General features: G+C 38.6%; 3 protein-coding genes and 1 pseudogene across 3 annotated transcripts; all 4 read left to right on the top strand.

The window, feature by feature from the left end:
• The first annotated feature begins 1654 nt into the window (after positions 1-1654).
• LOC117568433 (zinc carboxypeptidase-like) lies at positions 1655-4015 on the top strand. The gene is made up of 5 exons (XM_034249095.2): positions 1655-1858; positions 1916-2431; positions 2662-2761; positions 3444-3740; positions 3797-4015. The coding sequence occupies exons 1-5, from the start codon at positions 1709-1711 to the stop codon at positions 3988-3990; spliced, it is 1257 nt and encodes a 418-aa protein (XP_034104986.1). The 5' UTR covers positions 1655-1708; the 3' UTR covers positions 3991-4015.
• An 868-nt stretch (positions 4016-4883) lies between these two features.
• LOC117568577 (zinc carboxypeptidase-like) lies at positions 4884-7297 on the top strand. Its single transcript, XM_034249305.2, has 5 exons — positions 4884-5048; positions 5106-5621; positions 5853-5952; positions 6640-6936; positions 6993-7297. The coding sequence occupies exons 1-5, from the start codon at positions 4899-4901 to the stop codon at positions 7184-7186; spliced, it is 1257 nt and encodes a 418-aa protein (XP_034105196.1). The 5' UTR covers positions 4884-4898; the 3' UTR covers positions 7187-7297.
• A 781-nt stretch (positions 7298-8078) lies between these two features.
• LOC117568571 (zinc carboxypeptidase-like) lies at positions 8079-10509 on the top strand (annotated as a pseudogene).
• Positions 10510-11271: 762 nt separating this feature from the next.
• On the top strand, positions 11272-13624 carry LOC117568413 (zinc carboxypeptidase-like). Its single transcript, XM_034249054.2, has 5 exons — positions 11272-11436; positions 11494-12009; positions 12259-12358; positions 13014-13310; positions 13367-13624. Exons 1-5 carry the CDS (start codon positions 11287-11289, stop codon positions 13561-13563), a joined length of 1260 nt encoding a protein of 419 aa, XP_034104945.1. The 5' UTR covers positions 11272-11286; the 3' UTR covers positions 13564-13624.
• Positions 13625-17284: the final 3660 nt, after the last annotated feature.

Below are 17284 nucleotides of genomic sequence, written 5' to 3'. Positions count from 1 at the left end.
AACGTATAATGTTCCATCGCTCAACTTTAATTTTTCAACGTTCAAGCAGGCAGCCAATATTGCAGGAATCGTAATTACATTGGCGCCCATCAAAGCTGTCCATAAGTTTAATATCTGCACACCCAACTTGCCTTTATTGGAGAAAACTAACTTGAATTGCAGTTGGATAACCCAAAAGGCGGTCATCATTAGCAAATACATCTTAGGGAGTCGCATTTTTTAAAAGCAAGTATTTTGAACAATTGTTATATTAAAAAACTTTATTTTTCAATGTTTGCTCAGTTTGTTTTTAAGTTGTATAACATATTGTTATTCGTTAGTTTTCCAAGTTATATATTTTACATATATAATACAACAACTTATATAAATATTATACATCAGTATTGTAAATTTTTATATGAGGAGATCCCCTCAACAAACTGGTTTATTGTAGGATATAGCCAAAGTCGTCGGCTAGCAAAAAGCAAAAAAGCAAGCTACAGTCTAGTGCACTTGACTGTGATATACCAAATAATCATTTCCAAAACGTTTTTTGGAAACGTTCAATTCTTAAAATATACCAAAGTAATATATATATAATATATGGCTTATCGACATACTGCCATATTAAAAATATACCAAAAAGTACAAGATATACCAGGTGGGCAATTAAAACTACTTAGACTCGACTTCAGCTGCTGTTTTATCTACATTATAGTTATATCTACATTTGTAAATTCAAATAAAAAATACAATAAATATAAATATTATTTTTAAGAAAAATTCGATTATAGCCATTAAATTGTGATGATGTCATGCCGAAAATCAATAGTTATTAAAGAAAATTAATTATCTTAAAAAAACAAATCCCGTTATTCTGTGACATCTCATCATTTTTATACCTACATATCTATTCAATAAAATGATCTCTCATCAAAGCAAATAAATCAAAAGATGATTCTGCTAACGCATTTCAGATTTCTAGACTTTCTGGAAATATTCTAGAAATTATCGTCTTACATTCCATTTACATAGCTTTTTGGCGACTTTTGTCTGATGCTGCCTGGGGATAAAAGCCGCTTTGATGCGGCTCTTAAGTTGCCGCATCTCAGAAACCTCACGCCACGCGTTGACAGTTAATAAAAAACACACGTTTGACGCACCTCATGCGGTGAGAATGCTGGGCACAAAATATGACCATAGCAGAAAGTCCTTTAAGCACTCGCCACAGGACAGAGAGGCAGAGTACAGAGGACAGAGGAACACAACTGTGGCATAAAAAGGCCTAAACAAAATGTTCGCACTAATGCCGGCGACAAGTCACAAAGTGAAGGCTAAAATCTCTGGCAGTTTTACGCTGAATTTATGTGCTTCGGGGCGGTAACTTCATTATGCAATGACCTACAATGAAATGGGCGCTGGCGTTGCACAAAATTTATGTGCAAAAGTTGAGAGACAGCCTAAGTACCAGCGACTACCAAGTAACGATGGGGTCTAGCCCCTCAGACATGCTCAAGTAAGTTGGCCAAACTACAAGTAGTCTAAGGCACTGCAACAAAAAACAAACAAAGTTTTCACTATGCCTGATAGATGGAAACGAAATGTACAAGTGACTTAAATATTCAATGAGTCTAGCGATAACGTCGCCTAATCAGCCAAACAATTGGCAAAGCTCAACACAAAAAAAAAACATGACAGTCTGGTATTGGCCATTCAACTGACAGGTAGCATGCAACTGAAACTGGTGCTGCTCTTGGCCACTTTTGGCCTGGCCAAAGTAAGTGCCGAGATGCGCTATGACAACTATAAGGTCTACAAAGTAAATATCGAGAATATGCAACAGTTTGAGCTGATCAATGCCAAGGAAAAAGCACTGCAAGTAAGTTAATTTATTCTAGATTCTATTCGATATATAATTTACACTTTCTGTTCGTAGCTTAGCAGCTGGCGTGAGGCGCGTCATCTAGGCGACTCCTCGGACATTATGCTGCCTCCACAAACGCAGCAGGCATTCGAGCAGCTGCTCAACAGCCAAAACTTCAACTACAGCTTAAAGATCGACAATGTGCAAACACTGATCGATGCTCAACGTCCAAAACAACGCACTGGTTACATGGAGTGGACTCAGTATCACACGCTGGACGAGATCTACGCTTGGTTGGATGTGCTTGAAGAGCGTTATTCGGACATTGTGACGCCCTTTACAATTGGCAACTCCTACGAAGGACGTCCGATTCGTGGCATTAAAATATCTTATAAGGAAGGTAATCCAGCTGTCTTCATTGAGTCCAATATTCATGCTCGTGAATGGATCACTTCGGCTACGATCACATACTTTATCGATGAGTTGCTTGTGCCTGGTAAACCGGGCACCAAAGACATAGCCAAGAATGTGGATTGGTACATAATCCCCGTACTGAATGTCGATGGTTTTGTCTACTCACACGAAGCGGTAAGAGACCATAAAATAAGCGCACGAAAATGACATTCAAAAGTAGTTCGATTAGATATAGTGGATTGTATGCAACACACCGATCGATTTTACAGCAGATCATTTGTGCTTATCAATCGATTTGCAATTGTAAACAATTATAGTAGCTTATCACTTTCGCTGCTTTTATTTGGCACAACATCAAAGTGCTACCACAAATTTGATAACGAGTTTATTGTTGGCAATTCTAGGTACGCCTTTGGCGCAAGTCGCGTTTTCCCTCTGACCCAAGTCTGACAGGATATTGCATTGGCACCGATTTGAATCGCAACTTTAACTATCGCTGGATGCGTGAGTATTACATTTATTATAACGATCAGATTTGATATTGAAAACTATATCGCTTATGTTTGTTATCTAAATAACACGACTAGACAAATTAGATTTTCTTTATTCCCTTAGTTCATACGTGCTTAGAAAATTATAGATTAACGACATGAATGACTGATTAAGAAACTTACTCGCAATAAGGGTTGAGAAACGATTCTCATTCACTAGAATATTTATTGCCGAACAATGATTATGTTAGATTATTAAAATATTGACAACAAAAAGGAAAAATCTTTATTAATGATCAATAGTTTAATAGTAGATACTATTCATTTTTGAGAGAATTCAAAACTTTTTCCTTTAATAAATATTCCTAACATTTTTATTTTAATTGTAAACTTACTTATTTTTTATTGCTTGAATACTTTCATAGAACATAAGAAGAGATATTTACAAGCATAAGTGTTTCAAGAGAAAAAAATAAATGGTACAGCCATTTTTTTCAATTCTACTTAATCAGATTACCGTAGCTAAATAAAAAAATGTAAGGAACTTAAGAGACAACTTTTAAAGGAACAAATATTTTCAAAATCCCTATACATAAAGCTGCTTTAAGCTACAATTAAAAACATTTATTTAAGAAATTTCAATAAAATGGTTTTAACTCTTTCTTAACTAAATCATAATCTACTTCATTTAACAGTGATTGGTGCTTCGGACAACCCTTGCGCGGAAACCTATGCAGGTCCTTCGGCTGAGTCCGATCTGGAGATCAGTCAGCTGACCAGCTACATAGACAACCAAATACCAGATGGTACTATTAAGATCTACATATCACTGCACTCCTATGGCCAATATGTGCTTTCACCCTGGGGCCACACGGCTGAAGAATTCCCCGAACACTATCCCCAGATGATGGCTGTAGCCAAGGGTTTTGCCGATGCCTTAGTTCGACGCTATGGCACAGTATTCACCTATGGCTCAAGTGCCACAACGCTTTGTAAGTTCCAAGAAAGTTACCAAAATTACTTCCTTAATTGAAATGTCTTATTTTAGATGAAGTTTCTGGTTCTGGCAAGGAGTGGGCCTATGGTGTGAAGAACATAACCATACCATACACCATCGAATTGCGTGATAAGGGTGATTTGGGATTCCTACTGCCGCCCACGGATATAATACCTGTGGCACGTGAGGTGACCGAGGGATTTGTGGGCATGATAGCGGCTGCCCGGGAAATTGGTGTACTCTAATAACTGTCAACGCACTCAATAAAGAAAACCCTCTCTAAAAAAAAACAAGTAAGAAAGTTCCAGTCGAGTGTGCTCGTCTGTGAGATACCCGCTACCCACTTTTAATAAAGGCAAAATATTGCGGTATCATTTTCAAAAATATACCGAAAATACTTAAAAATACTAAAAATATACCATATATATGTTTGGTATATCGATATAGTACTACATTCAAAGTATACCATAGACGGCACAATATCAGATTGTCGGCCAAAGCAACTAAGACCCCTAGTAAGTAGGCGTTTTTGCCCATACAAAAGTATTTCTTTAATAACTTCCACAATCATCTGATCGCAACCAAATTTTCAGGAATCATAAATACTATAGTAGTTATTGTATATACCAAAATTCGCAACTCTAGCTTTAAAATTAGGCTTGTTATTCGATTTTTTTGATTTGCGGGGGCGGAAGTGGGCGTGGCAAAAATTTGAAACAAACTTGATCTGCGTGCATACATAACAAATACTGTCGAAAAAAAATTATAGCTCCATCTCTTATAGTCTCTGAGATCCAGTGTTTCATACGGACAGACGGACAGACACACAGACGGACAGACGGACATGGCTATATCGTCTCGGCTGTTGACGCTGATCAAGAATATATATACTTTATAGGGTCGGAGATTCCTCGTTCTACCTGTTACATACATTTCCTGCCGGCACAAAGTTATAATACCCTTCTACCCTATGGGTAGCGGGTATAACAAACAAAGTTTTCACAATGCCTGATAGATGGAAACGAAATGTACAAGTGACTTAAATTCAATGAGTCTAGCGATAACGTCGCCTAATCAGCCAAACAATTGGCAAAGCTCAACACAAAAAAAAAAACATGACAGTCTGGTATTGGCCATTCAACTGACAGGTAGCATGCAACTGAAACTGGTGCTGCTTTTAGCCATTTTTGGCCTGGCCAAAATAAGGTCCGAGATGCGCTATGACAACTATAAAGTCTACAAAGTAAATATTGAGAATATGCAACAGTTTGAGCTGATCAATGCCAAGGAAAAAGCACTGCAAGTAAGTTAATTTATTCTAGATTCTATTCGATATATAATTTACACTTTCTGTTCGTAGCTTAGCAGCTGGCGTGAGGCGCGTCATCTAGGCGACTCCTCGGACATTATGCTGCCTCCACAAACGCAGCAGGCATTCGAGCAGCTGCTCAACAGCCAAAACTTCAACTACAGCTTAAAGATCGACAATGTGCAAACACTGATCGATGCTCAACGTCCAAAACAACGCACTGGTTACATGGAGTGGACTCAGTATCACACGCTGGACGAGATCTACGCTTGGTTGGATGTGCTTGAAGAGCGTTATTCGGACATTGTGACGCCCTTTACAATTGGCAACTCCTACGAAGGACGTCCGATTCGTGGCATTAAAATATCTTATAAGGAAGGTAATCCAGCTGTCTTCATTGAGTCCAATATTCATGCTCGTGAATGGATCACTTCGGCTACGATCACATACTTTATCGATGAGTTGCTTGTGCCTGGTAAACCGGGCACCAAAGACATAGCCAAGAATGTGGATTGGTACATAATCCCCGTACTGAATGTCGATGGTTTTGTCTACTCACACGAAGCGGTAAGAGACCATAAAATAAGCGCACGAAAATGACATTCAAAAGTAGTTCGATTAGATATAGTGGATTGTATGCAACACACCGATCGATTTTACAGCAGATCATTTGTGCTTATCAATCGATTTGCAATTGTAAACAATTATAGTAGCTTATCACTTTCGCTGCTTTTATTTGGGCACAACATCAAAGTGCTACCACAAATTTGATAACGAGTTTATTGTTGGCAATTCTAGGTACGCCTTTGGCGCAAGTCGCGTTTTCCCTCTGACCCAAGTCTGACAGGATATTGCATTGGCACCGATTTGAATCGCAACTTTAACTATCGCTGGATGCGTGAGTATTACATTTATTATAACGATCAGATTTGATATTGAAAACTATATCGCTTATGTTTGTTATCTAAATAACACGACTAGACAAATTAGATTTTTCTTTATTCCCTTAGTTCATACGTGCTTAGAAAATTATAGATTAACGACATGAATGACTGATGATTAAGAAACTTACTCGCAATAAGGGTTGAGAAACGATTCTCATTCACTAGAATATTTATTGCCGAACAATGATTATGTTAGATTATTAAAATATTGACAACAAAAAGGAAAAATCTTTATTAATGATCAATAGTTTAATAGTAGATACTATTCATTTTTGAGAGAATTCAAAACTTTTTCCTTTAATAAATATTCCTAACATTTTTATTTAAATTGTAAACTTACTTATTTTTTATTGCTTGAATACTTTCATAGAACATAAGAAGAGATATTTACAAGCATAAGTGTTTCAAGAGAGAAAAAAATAAATGGTACAGCCATTTTTTTCAATTCTACTTAATCAGATTACCGTAGCTAAATAAAAAAATGTAAGGAACTTAAGAGACAACTTTTAAAGGAACAAATATTTTCAAAATCCCTATACATAAAGCTGCTTTAAGCTACAATTAAAAACATTTATTTAAGAAATTTCAATAAAATGGTTTAACTCTTTCTTAACTAAATCATAATCTACTTCATTTAACAGTGATTGGTGCTTCGGACAACCCTTGCGCGGAAACCTATGCAGGTCCTTCGGCTGAGTCCGATCTGGAGATCAGTCAGCTGACCAGCTACATAGACAACCAAATACCAGATGGTACTATTAAGATCTACATATCACTGCACTCCTATGGCCAATATGTGCTTTCACCCTGGGGCCACACGGCTGAAGAATTCCCCGAACACTATCCCCAGATGATGGCTGTAGCCAAGGGTTTTGCCGATGCCTTAGTTCGACGCTATGGCACAGTATTCACCTATGGCTCAAGTGCCACAACGCTTTGTAAGTTCCAAGAAAGTTACCAAAATTACTTCCTTAATTGAAATGTCTTATTTTAGATGAAGTTTCTGGTTCTGGCAAGGAGTGGGCCTATGGTGTGAAGAACATAACCATACCATACACCATCGAATTGCGTGATAAGGGTGATTTGGGATTCCTACTGCCGCCCACGGATATAATACCTGTGGCACGTGAGGTGACCGAGGGATTTGTGGGCATGATAGCGGCTGCCCGGGAAATTGGTGTACTCTAATAACTGTCAACGCACTCAATAAAGAAACCCTCTCTAAAAAAAAACAAGTAAGAAAGTTCCAGTCGAGTGTGCTCGTCTGTGAGATACCCGCTACCCACTTTTAATAAAGGCAAAATATTGCGGTATCATTTTCAAAATATACCGAAAATACTTAAAAATACTAAAAATATACCATATATATGTTTGGTATATCGATATAGTACTACATTCAAAGTATACCATAGACGGCACAATATCAGATTGTCGGCCAAAGCAACTAAGACCCCTAGTAAGTAGGCGTTTTTGCCCATACAAAAGTATTTCTTTAATAACTTCCACAATCATCTGATCGCAACCAAATTTTCAGGAATCATAAATACTATAGTAGTTATTGTATATACCAAAATTCGCAACTCTAGCTTTAAAATTAGGCTTGTTATTCGATTTTTTTGATTTGCGGGGGCGGAAGTGGGCGTGGCAAAAATTTGAAACAAACTTGATCTGCGTGCATACATAACAAATACTGTCGAAAAAAAATATATAGCTCCATCTCTTATAGTCTCTGAGATCCAGTGTTTCATACGGACAGACGGACAGACACACAGACGGACAGACGGACATGGCTATATCGTCTCGGCTGTTGACGCTGATCAAGAATATATATACTTTATAGGGTCGGAGATTCCTCGTTCTACCTGTTACATACATTTCCTGCCGGCACAAAGTTATAATACCCATCTACCCTATGGGTAGCGGGTATAACAAACAAAGTTTTCACAATGCCTGATAGATGGAAACGAAATGTACAAGTGACTTAAATTCAATGAGTCTAGCGATAACGTCGCCTAATCAGCCAAACAATTGGCAAAGCTCAACACAAAAAAAAAAACATGACAGTCTGGTATTGGCCATTCAACTGACAGGTAGCATGCAACTGAAACTGGTGCTGCTTTTAGCCATTTTTGGCCTGGCCAAAATAAGGTCCGAGATGCGCTATGACAACTATAAAGTCTACAAAGTAAATATTGAGAATATGCAACAGTTTGAGCTGATCAATGCCAAGGAAAAAGCACTGCAAGTAAGTTAATTTATTCTAGATTCTATTCGATATATAATTTACACTTTCTGTTCGTAGCTTAGCAGCTGGCGTGAGGCGCGTCATCTAGGCGACTCCTCGGACATTATGCTGCCTCCACAAACGCAGCAGGCATTCGAGCAGCTGCTCAACAGCCAAAACTTCAACTACAGCTTAAAGATCGACAATGTGCAAACACTGATCGATGCTCAACGTCCAAAACAACGCACTGGTTACATGGAGTGGACTCAGTATCACACGCTGGACGAGATCTACGCTTGGTTGGATGTGCTTGAAGAGCGTTATTCGGACATTGTGACGCCCTTTACAATTGGCAACTCCTACGAAGGACGTCCGATTCGTGGCATTAAAATATCTTATAAGGAAGGTAATCCAGCTGTCTTCATTGAGTCCAATATTCATGCTCGTGAATGGATCACTTCGGCTACGATCACATACTTTTATCGATGAGTTGCTTGTGCCTGGTAAACCGGGCACCAAAGACATAGCCAAGAATGTGGATTGGTACATAATCCCCGTACTGAATGTCGATGGTTTTGTCTACTCACACGAAGCGGTAAGAGACCATAAAATAAGCGCACGAAAATGACATTCAAAAGTAGTTCGATTAGATATAGTGGATTGTATGCAACACACCGATCGATTTTACAGCAGATCATTTGTGCTTATCAATCGATTTGCAATTGTAAACAATTATAGTAGCTTATCACTTTCGCTGCTTTTATTTGGCACAACATCAAAGTGCTACCACAAATTTGATAACGAGTTTATTGTTGGCAATTCTAGGTACGCCTTTGGCGCAAGTCGCGTTTTCCCTCTGACCCAAGTCTGACAGGATATTGCATTGGCACCGATTTGAATCGCAACTTTAACTATCGCTGGATGCGTGAGTATTACATTTATTATAACGATCAGATTTGATATTGAAAACTATATCGCTTATGTTTGTTATCTAAATAACACGACTAGACAAATTAGATTTTCTTTATTCCCTTAGTTCATACGTGCTTAGAAAATTATAGATTAACGACATGAATGACTGATTAAGAAACTTACTCGCAATAAGGGTTGAGAAACGATTCTCATTCACTAGAATATTTATTGCCGAACAATGATTATGTTAGATTATTAAAATATTGACAACAAAAAGGAAAAATCTTTATTAATGATCAATAGTTTAATAGTAGATACTATTCATTTTTGAGAGAATTCAAAACTTTTTCCTTTAATAAATATTCCTAACATTTTTATTTTAATTGTAAACTTACTTATTTTTTATTGCTTGAATACTTTCATAGAACATAAGAAGAGATATTTACAAGCATAAGTGTTTCAAGAGAAAAAAATAAATGGTACAGCCATTTTTTTCAATTCTACTTAATCAGATTACCGTAGCTAAATAAAAAAATGTAAGGAACTTAAGAGACAACTTTTAAAGGAACAAATATTTTCAAAATCCCTATACATAAAGCTGCTTTAAGCTACAATTAAAAACATTTATTTAAGAAATTTCAATAAAATGGTTTAACTCTTTCTTAACTAAATCATAATCTACTTCATTTAACAGTGATTGGTGCTTCGGACAACCCTTGCGCGGAAACCTATGCAGGTCCTTCGGCTGAGTCCGATCTGGAGATCAGTCAGCTGACCAGCTACATAGACAACCAAATACCAGATGGTACTATTAAGATCTACATATCACTGCACTCCTATGGCCAATATGTGCTTTCACCCTGGGGCCACACGGCTGAAGAATTCCCCGAACACTATCCCCAGATGATGGCTGTAGCCAAGGGTTTTGCCGATGCCTTAGTTCGACGCTATGGCACAGTATTCACCTATGGCTCAAGTGCCACAACGCTTTGTAAGTTCCAAGAAAGTTACCAAAATTACTTCCTTAATTGAAATGTCTTATTTTAGATGAAGTTTCTGGTTCTGGCAAGGAGTGGGCCTATGGTGTGAAGAACATAACCATACCATACACCATCGAATTGCGTGATAAGGGTGATTTGGGATTCCTACTGCCGCCCACGGATATAATACCTGTGGCACGTGAGGTGACCGAGGGATTTGTGGGCATGATAGCGGCTGCCCGGGAAATTGGTGTACTCTAATAACTGTCAACGCACTCAATAAAGAAACCCTCTCTAAAAAAAAAAACAAGTAAGAAAGTTCCAGTCGAGTGTGCTCGTCTGTGAGATACCCGCTACCCACTTTTAATAAAGGCAAAATATTGCGGTATCATTTTCAAAATATACCGAAAATACTTAAAAATACTAAAAATATACCATATATATGTTTGGTATATCGATATAGTACTACATTCAAAGTATACCATAGACGGCACAATATCAGATTGTCGGCCAAAGCAACTAAGACCCCTAGTAAGTAGGCGTTTTTGCCCATACAAAAGTATTTCTTTAATAACTTCCACAATCATCTGATCGCAACCAAATTTTCAGGAATCATAAATACTATAGTAGTTATTGTATATATACCAAAATTCGCAACTCTAGCTTTAAAATTAGGCTTGTTATTCGATTTTTTTGATTTGCGGGGGCGGAAGTGGGCGTGGCAAAAATTTGAAACAAACTTGATCTGCGTGCATACATAACAAATACTGTCGAAAAAAAAATTATAGCTCCATCTCTTATAGTCTCTGAGATCCAGTGTTTCATACGGACAGACGGACAGACACACAGACGGACAGACGGACATGGCTATATCGTCTCGGCTGTTGACGCTGATCAAGAATATATATACTTTATAGGGTCGGAGATTCCTCGTTCTACCTGTTACATACATTTCCTGCCGGCACAAAGTTATAATACCCTTCTACCCTATGGGTAGCGGGTATAACAAACAAAGTTTTCACAATGCCTGATAGATGGAAACGAAATGTACAAGTGACTTAAATTCAATGAGTCTAGCGATAACGTCGCCTAATCAGCCAAACAATTGGCAAAGCTCAACACAAAAAAAAAAACATGACAGTCTGGTATTGGCCATTCAACTGACAGGTAGCATGCAACTGAAACTGGTGCTGCTTTTAGCCATTTTTGGCCTGGCCAAAATAAGGTCCGAGATGCGCTATGACAACTATAAAGTCTACAAAGTAAATATTGAGAATATGCAACAGTTTGAGCTGATCAATGCCAAGGAAAAAGCACTGCAAGTAAGTTAATTTATTCTAGATTCTATTCGATATATAATTTACACTTTCTGTTCGTAGCTTAGCAGCTGGCGTGAGGCGCGTCATCTAGGCGACTCCTCGGACATTATGCTGCCTCCACAAACGCAGCAGGCATTCGAGCAGCTGCTCAACAGCCAAAACTTCAACTACAGCTTAAAGATCGACAATGTGCAAACACTGATCGATGCTCAACGTCCAAAACAACGCACTGGTTACATGGAGTGGACTCAGTATCACACGCTGGACGAGATCTACGCTTGGTTGGATGTGCTTGAAGAGCGTTATTCGGACATTGTGACGCCCTTTACAATTGGCAACTCCTACGAAGGACGTCCGATTCGTGGCATTAAAATATCTTATAAGGAAGGTAATCCAGCTGTCTTCATTGAGTCCAATATCCATGCTCGTGAATGGATCACTTCGGCTACGATCACATACTTTATCGATGAGTTGCTTGTGCCTGGTAAACCGGGCACCAAAGACATAGCCAAGAATGTAGATTGGTACATAATTCCCGTACTGAATGTCGATGGTTTTGTCTACTCACACGAAGCGGTAAGTGACCATAAAATAAGCGCACGAAAATGACATTCAAAAGTAGTTCGATTAGATATAGTGGATTGTATGCAACAAACCGATCGATTTTACAGCAGATCATTTGTGCTTATCAATCGATTTACAATTGTAAACTATATAACTATAACTATATACTATAATTAACTTATCACTTTCGCTGCTTTTATTTGGGACAACATCAAAGTGCTACCACAAATTTGATAACGAATTTATTGTTGGCAATTCTAGGTACGCCTTTGGCGCAAGTCGCGTTTTCCCTCTGACCCAAGTCTGACTGGAGATTGCATTGGCACCGATTTGAATCGCAACTTTGACTATCGCTGGATGTGTAAGTATTACATTGAGAACTATAACGAGCAGATTTGATATTGAGAACTATATCGCTTATATTTGTTATCTAAATAACACGACTAGACAAAGTAGATTATCTTTATTCCCTTAGTTCATACGTGCTTAGAAAATTATAGATTAACGACACGAATGACTGATTAGGAAACTTACTCGTAATTAGGGTTGAGAAACTATTTGATAAATTTGAAAGCTCATTCATTAGACTATTGCCGAAGAATGATTATGTTAGATTATTTAACTATTGACAAAAAAGAAAAATCTTTATGAATGATGCAGCAGTTTAATATGTAATTTTTAGAAAAATTCAATACCTTTTCCTTCAATAATTTTTTTTTTACATTTAAACTTTAACTGTAAGCTTATTTCTTTTTATATTTATTGCATAGAACATATTATATTTACAAGTTTCAAGAGAACAAAAATAATGAGTAATGACCACTTTGGCCAATTATAAGAGATAATTTTTAGAGGAACAAATATTTTTAAAAAACCGTATACGTAAAGCGGTTTCTTGCCTCTATTATTCTAATAAAGATTACAATCAAAATCATTCATTTGAGAAAATTGAATAAATTGGTTTAACTTTCATCACTGTTTACTTTAACTAAATCGTAATCTGCTTTATTTAACAGTGATTGGTGCTTCGGACGACCCTTGCTCGGAATTCTATGCGGGTCCCTCGGCTGAGTCCGATCTGGAGATCAGTCAGCTGACCAGCTACATAGACAACCACATACCAGATGGAACTATTAAGATCTACATATCGCTCCATTCCTATGGCCAATATGTGCTTTCACCCTGGGGACACACGGCTGAAGAAGTCCCTGAACACTATCCCCAGATGATGGCTGTAGCCAAGGGTTTTGCCGATGCCTTAGTTCGACGCTATGGCACGGTATTCACCTATGGCTCAAGTGCCACAACGCTTTGTAAGTTCCAAGAAAGTTACCAAAATTACTTCCTTAATTGAAATGTCTTATTTTAGATGAAGTTTCTGGTTCTGGCAAGGAGTGGGCCTATGGTGTGAAGAACATAACCATACCATACACCATCGAATTGCGTGATAAGGGTGATTTGGGATTCCTACTGCCGCCCACGGATATAATACCTGTGGCACGTGAGGTGACCGAGGGATTTGTGGGCATGATAGCGGCTGCCCGGGAAATTGGTGTACTCCAATAACTGCCAACGCACTCAATAAAGAAATCCCCTCTCAAAAAAATTATACACACAGAAAACAGCCCCCGTTCAAGCAGCCAGCGAACGCCAGACGGCGCCACTGTGCCACTGTGAGCTCCGCCCCAAAAACGAGCAGAGCGCCGAAGCTTCCAATCAGCGACGACTGAAACGAAAACCGAAACGAAACTGTGCCGAGCTCCCCAGCATAGATGATAAGGAAGAGCAGCTGCTAACGGTACTCGGTTGCATTCTTCCTTCTTTTTTGTTTTGTTTTGTGTGCTGCTGCTACTGCTGCCGCTTTTTTTTACTTGTATTTTTTTGTGCTTTGAGGCAAGTGTGAAAGGCGCCGTTTGGCCGCCCCAAAAAGTCTCCGCCTATTTTCAACGCGCGCGCAGCATCCTGACGACGAGGCTACCGTTGGATGGAAGCTGCCACATGCATGTTGCCCCCATCGAGAGTGGCATGCGGCATGGGGCATGAGGCATGTGGAGTCTCCTACTCGTATGCGCGTCAGCAAACAAAAATAAACGCAACGAATGGGAAACGGCGAAGGAAAACTTCAGATTGCCACAACATGGCGTCCATCTGCCTTATGTGCTAAGTTCATCTATATGTATATATATATATATATGTATATATCAGAAGTATATAACTTTATCTAGTGGCATTATATAGCGAGCTATCTCTTAGTACTATTATTCCTGTTGTTGTTGCCTTGCACTTATTTTTTTCAATTTGTCTAATGAAATTGCGTTTTCCACTTGCGTCGCAAAAGAAACCAAAAAGGAATGAATGAAAAAGTCTTGGAAAATTCGAGAAAATATAACGTTGACACTTTTCGCCATGGCCATGGATGCATGTGTGTGTGTGTGTAGTGTGTGTGTTTGCCTTTTTTAGTCACTGCTCATTCTGCATATAAATTGAAATTTACGAGTCTCTACTCGCTTTTCTCTGCTGCTGCTGCTGCTTCTTCCTCTTCTTCTTCGTGTTCTTGCTGTTGTCAGTTGCACCTTGATGACAATTTTCCTTGCTGCCACTTTTCTATTTTTACATCGTTTTTTTTTTTGTGCCCCAACATTTTTCTTGTATGTGCTGCGCATATTGCGGTGATGAATTTTTCTCTTTGAGTTATGCAAGGATCGCAAATAGCGCCAGCGGGATGCAGATGGAGATGGAAGACGGAGACGGAGGAGAATTGCCAACTGGCAGCACGTGGATAGCTCCGACAGCAGCAATAAAAACTTACTTAGCCAAATTGCAGTAAAGCAAATGAAGGATGCCCAATTTGCCTAATAAAAATTTCCCCCTCGAATAGCGTAAAGCAACGCCAAATTGATCTTAAGTTTTTACATTTTTAAAATCGTCATTGGACTTTAAGACCTCCGAAGATATATTTTAAGAAGTTGGCTTACATGAACTATCTGTAGGAGACCATCAAACACATATTTGTAGAATGAAAAATAAGTGAGTATACACTATGGTGAACCTTATAAATATTTCATTTTAATAGATTATCAAAAAATTTCAGTCAATTCTGATCAACAGTGACAATAAAATTCAATAAAATTCATCAATATTGTAAATTGTACTTAAATTGGAAAATTTGATAGTATGATTTAAAGATTTAAATGGCTCTTTTACTTCAATAAATACTGTACAAGATACTTCCTAAAAATACTCTATAAAATTTCCACAATTTATAGTGGAAGTAAAATAAGATAAGAATATATTAAATGTTCTAGGTATTTTTGAAGGTATTTACAATATTTATCATTATATTAAATTTCTCACGTCGTTGTTCTTCAAGAATGAAAGATCGAATTTACTTGTGTATAGTGGCTTAGAAAATAATAATAATATAATTTTATACTATAAAATTCTATATAGAGGTAAAACCACAAATTTGATAAACATAAATAGTTCTTGGGTTGGTATTTGCAAATGGTCTTTTAAACTTTATAATCCACCTTTACATTCGAAATATAAGTAATTAACTGATTCTAAAATTTCGAAAAGACGATTTGTTTCGAAACAATTCATTGATAATACATACATACATATATGTATTTTAAGATATGATTCATTCATTCCTTTTGCCAAGTAACTGACCAACAATTATCAAAAGTTGCCTTGGGCATTTGCAGTCAGGACAAAGAAAACCTTGTCATATCTATTTTTTTTGACAAGCCTCGTTGCATTCATTAGAGACCCGCTCGCTTTGGTAAGGCAATTATGTATAAGAAATCAGGAAAGTTGTTCACTCGTAATTTGATAATTCAATTCTGCAATCAATTGCGATGACAGCCAATCAAAAATCAAATCAAATGGCCAAGCCCCAAGTGCCCAAGTTGCCCAAACCAAAAGCCAGAAAACTCGGCAAAAGCTGCAAAACCGAAACGGCTTTAATTGCTGCCAAGGCAATAAACTTCAACGCCAATTGACGCTTGACACTTGAACGCTGAGAACTGAGAGTCGAAGCCAAAGCGACAGCTGCTTAGATGTGGACTTGGGAATGGGATTTTGTTGGAGATGATGGAAAAGGAGTTGGAGTCTGTGTCTGTTCAGCGAAAGTAGAGACTTGGCTGATATTCCCAGCGCGCGTCACAAAGCTGCGGCGTCTGCGCCTTTTTGGGAGTTGGGACTGACCAGATCCCGACATGGAGAAAGACGCATAGTGCACCTTAGAGTTGGCTTGGCGCTCGCTCGAGGAACTCATGGTACGCCTACCCAGAGTTATGACAGGCTACAGAGCTGCATCCTTAAAAGGCAAAAGGTGCGTCCGTTTATGGACTGACGACGACGATGGCGTGTTGACAATGATGTGGATGATTGGTGTTTTCTGCTGTTTCGTAAGAAGCAAGGGTACCCGCTTCTCCCTTCCCCCTACTTCTCATTCTCATACTCAATCCCAATCCCACTGTCATTCCCCTTACTACACACCGATCTGCTTGCGTTCGCTTCTCGTGAATCAGGCTAAGACTAAGACACAGAGAGAGAGAGAGAGAGAAAGAAGACAGTCGGAGAATTGCAGAATCGAGGCAAAATGTGCGTCGCCGTTTGCCATATACGAACCGCGGAGACGTTCGTCTAGACGGGCTGGAAAAAATCACAGCAGCAGAATCATTCAGCAATGCCAAGTTTGGTATCGGCTACTCAATGATTGCCATGAATGAAAAGCCACAAAGTGACCACCAAAGCAATTAGTATGCGCAGATTGTGATCACTCGGAAGTAATGCTAATTCGCAATGTGTATCTTTCTTTTTTTATGTTCTTCTCTACAGTCAGTCAGTCAGTCAGTCTCTTCCCAGCCGCCTTCCTGGCCTTTCACTAAGGCGCTGAGCTACTTTTTTCTAAGACCACCTAAAATGGTCTGATGCGGCGGCCCAGGAGATGTCATTAACATTAGAGAGCAGGTGAATGAATGCAGCTGACAGGCGGCGACAGCTGAGCTCCCGGCTTCAACTCCATTATGCAGTCAAAGGCAGCTTGTCTATGCCATTAAGAGCGTTAACAGAGAGCATTAGTATCCTGGGCGCAACACCTGACGCAGTCAGCAACGAGAACAACCATCATCCAAAGGGGAGGTCAACTTCAGACAAAGACATGCAAATTCTCGCTTTCAGCTGGAAAGTGGGGACATCAGGATGTTGAGCTTGCCTTGTAGCTGAAATAAGTAAGAAAACAACTTTTACGCTAAGCAGATGAACAGCATTTGCATACAGA

Source organism: Drosophila albomicans, chromosome 3, assembly GCF_009650485.2.
Source record: "Drosophila albomicans strain 15112-1751.03 chromosome 3, ASM965048v2, whole genome shotgun sequence".
NCBI classification, from domain to species: domain Eukaryota; kingdom Metazoa; phylum Arthropoda; class Insecta; order Diptera; family Drosophilidae; genus Drosophila; species Drosophila albomicans.
This window is presented reverse-complemented; position numbering and strand designations above follow the sequence as displayed.

Excerpts from the sequence above, each read along its gene's own strand:
- LOC117568433 (XM_034249095.2), top strand. The coding sequence starts at position 1,709 with ATGCAACTGAAACTGGTGCTGCTCTTGGCCACTTTTGGCCTGGCCAAA. Across the intron at positions 1,859-1,915 it reads CCAAGGAAAAAGCACTGCAA|CTTAGCAGCTGGCGTGAGGC; the intron begins GTAAGTTAATTT and ends TTCTGTTCGTAG. Across the intron at positions 2,762-3,443 it reads CTTTAACTATCGCTGGATGC|TGATTGGTGCTTCGGACAAC; the intron begins GTGAGTATTACA and ends TTCATTTAACAG.
- LOC117568577 (XM_034249305.2), top strand. The coding sequence starts at position 4,899 with ATGCAACTGAAACTGGTGCTGCTTTTAGCCATTTTTGGCCTGGCCAAA. Across the intron at positions 5,622-5,852 it reads TTGTCTACTCACACGAAGCG|GTACGCCTTTGGCGCAAGTC; the intron begins GTAAGAGACCAT and ends TGGCAATTCTAG. Across the intron at positions 5,953-6,639 it reads CTTTAACTATCGCTGGATGC|TGATTGGTGCTTCGGACAAC; the intron begins GTGAGTATTACA and ends TTCATTTAACAG.
- LOC117568413 (XM_034249054.2), top strand. The coding sequence starts at position 11,287 with ATGCAACTGAAACTGGTGCTGCTTTTAGCCATTTTTGGCCTGGCCAAA. Across the intron at positions 11,437-11,493 it reads CCAAGGAAAAAGCACTGCAA|CTTAGCAGCTGGCGTGAGGC; the intron begins GTAAGTTAATTT and ends TTCTGTTCGTAG. Across the intron at positions 12,359-13,013 it reads CTTTGACTATCGCTGGATGT|TGATTGGTGCTTCGGACGAC; the intron begins GTAAGTATTACA and ends TTTATTTAACAG.